Below are 2,999 nucleotides of genomic sequence, written 5' to 3'. Positions count from 1 at the left end.
CGGCTACTATACTATACTAGGGGAGGGGGGACAACCCCTCTCCCTCCCTCCGCCGGCGACGAGGCCGCCGGAATCGAGGAGGAAGAGGGGTCGGGAGAGGGGAAAAAACTGTAGCAAGCGAGGGTTCGAGAGATATAACCAATATGTCTAAACACTATTAGGCATCACACTTTCAAGTAGGACGTGTTCTTCTTGGCCCACTTGTTGGCTGATGCAATTTCCTTATTCCAGACGCTAGGTGTACTCATGTGGGTGTCCCTAGCAATATACTCTGCTTTGCTTTTCCTTGACTTTCCCCAAAGCTTTCATGGATTCCATGGGAACACTCCTCTGTCCCCAGAAAAAGTCAGAGGAGATAGAAACAAAACCAAGGAAAAAAATACTAACACCAAAAAATATTTTTAAAAAAGATTTGACCCTTTCAATCATCCTCCTCCAGCAGAGCAAGCAGCCAAACCACCAAGCTCCATTCACACACAGCAACAGCAACCACACACACAAATCTAGAATGAGGAAAAAAGAACATCATATCAACAACCAAAAAAGGCACTAACCATCAATAGTTGGGGATGCAAGAAGAGTGATGAGTGATGAGAATTGAGATCCCAATCCTGAAAAACAAAAAGTTTGGATTTTTTTTTGCCATTAGAGGGAGCTTCTTTCTCTCTTCTTCAAGCTTACAAACATCCCAAGGGAGCTACATGCAGAAAGGTTAGGTTGTTGAACAGAGAAAGGAAGAGCCAAGAAGAGCAAAGCACCCCTGCTGCATCCATGCAGAGAGATAGTACTACATGATACACACCATCATCTTTTTTTCCCCTTTTGTTTCATCTCCTTTTGTTGGTTCATCATCTACCACTTTCTATTTACAAATGTAAAAAAAAAAAACCAGACACCTAAGGTGAAGAAAAGAAAAAAAAAAGAAAGAAAAGAAGAGATGCAAAGTCTCTCTCAAGCTTGCCTAGGAAATATAAAAAGAGAGAGAAAAAAAGGGTTGTTTTGATCAGCCAAGAACTGGAAGGATTTGATGCTCTCCTACTGCTACCATTGCTAAACAACTAATTTTTAGTATGCTGCTGCTGATGGTGATGATGACGATGATTAATGGCGGATTAATTGGATGCTCTAATCTCTTCCTCCCTCTTCCTTTCCCTTTCCTTTTTCTTGCGAGCTGATGAGCTAAAAAAAGCTAAGAACGGCGCGGCGATCTGTGCGAGCTAGCTGCCGGCGGCGGTGGGCTCCGTCCATGGCGAGGGCAAGAAGGGCTCGTCGGCGATGTCGAAGAGGGAGGACATGGGGGTGCCATCCAATGCGGCGTTGTCGTCGCCGCCGTTGAGGAAGAGGAGCTCGTCCTCGCCGGCCATCTCCATGTCCTCCACGAGCAGCTCTTCCTCCTCCTCCTCCTCCTCGTCCTCCTCCATGGACGGCGTCCGCAGCGGTGTGGTCGGGGAGAGCCCCGCCGCCTCGGCTCCACCACCCCCGGCGCCGACCACCACCACCGACGGCGGCGGCGGCTGGGGCTGCGCGGAGGCGGCGGAGGCGGCGGAGGAGGAAGGGAGCTTGTTGCGGGTGGTGCCGGCGAGCGAGTTGCGGTGGGTGGGCGCCGAGTGGTTGTGCTCGCCGGTGTAGGTGAGGATGAAGGTGTTGGGGTCGGAGCGGCTCCTCTCCACCTGCTTCCTCGCCGGGCACCCCTTCGAGCTACTGCACCGGTAGTACCCCCTGTTGCAACAAAACCATAGCTCCGGTGAGCTTTTCCTTCCATTTCACGGCGGCGCCGGCGAGAGAGAGAAAGAGGGGACTGACCTTGGGTAGGGTGAGCCCTTGATGGGCTTCTGTCCGTACTTCCGCCACGCCCACACGTCGGCCGACACGCCGTCCGCCGGCACGTGCCGCACCACCTTCTTCTGCTGGTTCTTCCTGGAGCAACGAGAGCAGAGTTTAGCAACTCGGAATTAATAGAATTAATCTTTTTTGTCGGATTGATTAGGAAGGAGATGAGGAGTTCAGCTGCTGCCATTTCTGGCGAGGTGAAAAAGAGAAGCTCGCTCACCTCCTCTTGGATCTAGGCACGCCGCCAGCTGGCACCTGCCTCGCCGCCGCCGGCTGCGACGCCCTCGCCGGAGCCGTCGTCGGAGCCGGTAGATTCTCCTGCACCGTCACCGGTTTCTGCTGCTCTGGCTGCGGCTGCGTCGGAGGAGGAGGAGGAGGCGTCGGCAGAGGCGACGACTTCGACGAGGAAGAAGAAGGAAAGGCGGCGCAGAACGCCTTGAGGAGCTCGTCGGCGTCGCGGCCGAGCCCGCCGCCGCCGCCGTCCCTGACCGTCAGCTCCGGGAAGCTCCACGCAGCCTCCACCCCGACCTCCTTCTCCGCCGCAACCTCCATCGCCACCCCCTGCTGCAAGAACGACGCGAACGGATCCACCTGCTGCGCCACCGCCGCCGGAGAGATCCTCCGTCGGCAGCAGCCGAGGCGGACGACGGCGTCGAGGTCCCAGTTGTTGCCGCAGAGCTCCTCCTCCATGGCCGTCGAGAAGAAATCAAGAAAATCCTCAAGAGGAGGAGGTGGTGGTGGTGGTTTCTTGGGCTCTAGAGAGGAGATAAGAGGGAGGCGCTGACTTTTGCTAGTTTATTGATTGATTTGGAAGAGAGAAGGAGACTATGGGAAAGGGTAAAAGGAGAGAGAGAGAGAGAGGAGGAATGGTGGTGATGGCATTGGATCCTGCCCTAAAAAGGAGTGAGGGCTACTGGTCTATTTTCTTGGGTTTTTTTTTCTTTTTCTTCTTGGAGGGAGGCTGGTTTTATAGGGGTGTGGGGGCAGCACACCCCCCACTTGACTCTGCAGCATGTCAAAGGGGTGAGAAAGGGGATACTCCATGGGTGGGAGGGGTATAATGGGAAAAGCTCACTGTGATTTTTTTTGGACTTTTCTTGGAGAAAATGTATACCTCCTGTATTGGATTTAAGAAAATGGGAGGTGATCAGTATATTTGGGAATGTGTT

General features: G+C 53.4%; 1 protein-coding gene across 1 annotated transcript; it reads right to left on the bottom strand.

Annotated features, from left to right (window-relative positions):
* Window positions 1–788: 788 nt before the first annotated feature.
* LOC4328953 (probable WRKY transcription factor 27) lies at window positions 789–2,698 on the bottom strand. The gene is made up of 3 exons (XM_015767914.3): window positions 2,051–2,698; window positions 1,804–1,917; window positions 789–1,719 (listed from the first exon to the last, which is right to left on the bottom strand). Exons 1-3 carry the CDS (start codon window positions 2,518–2,520, stop codon window positions 1,218–1,220), a joined length of 1,086 nt encoding a protein of 361 aa, XP_015623400.1. The 5' UTR covers window positions 2,521–2,698; the 3' UTR covers window positions 789–1,217.
* Between the last annotated feature and the right edge of the window lie 301 nt (window positions 2,699–2,999).

This window comes from Oryza sativa, chromosome 2, assembly GCF_034140825.1.
Source record: "Oryza sativa Japonica Group chromosome 2, ASM3414082v1".
Taxonomy (NCBI): domain Eukaryota; kingdom Viridiplantae; phylum Streptophyta; class Magnoliopsida; order Poales; family Poaceae; genus Oryza; species Oryza sativa.
This window is presented reverse-complemented; position numbering and strand designations above follow the sequence as displayed.

Bases quoted from the DNA above. Each gene is read 5' to 3' on its own strand.
- LOC4328953 (XM_015767914.3), bottom strand. From the start codon at position 2,520: ATGGAGGAGGAGCTCTGCGGCAACAACTGGGACCTCGACGCCGTCGTC. The intron at 1,918-2,050 runs GTGAGCGAGCTT...TCGTTGCTCCAG, and splicing joins GTGCCTAGATCCAAGAGGAG to GAAGAACCAGCAGAAGAAGG. The intron at 1,720-1,803 runs GTCAGTCCCCTC...TTGTTGCAACAG, and splicing joins AAGGGCTCACCCTACCCAAG to GGGGTACTACCGGTGCAGTA.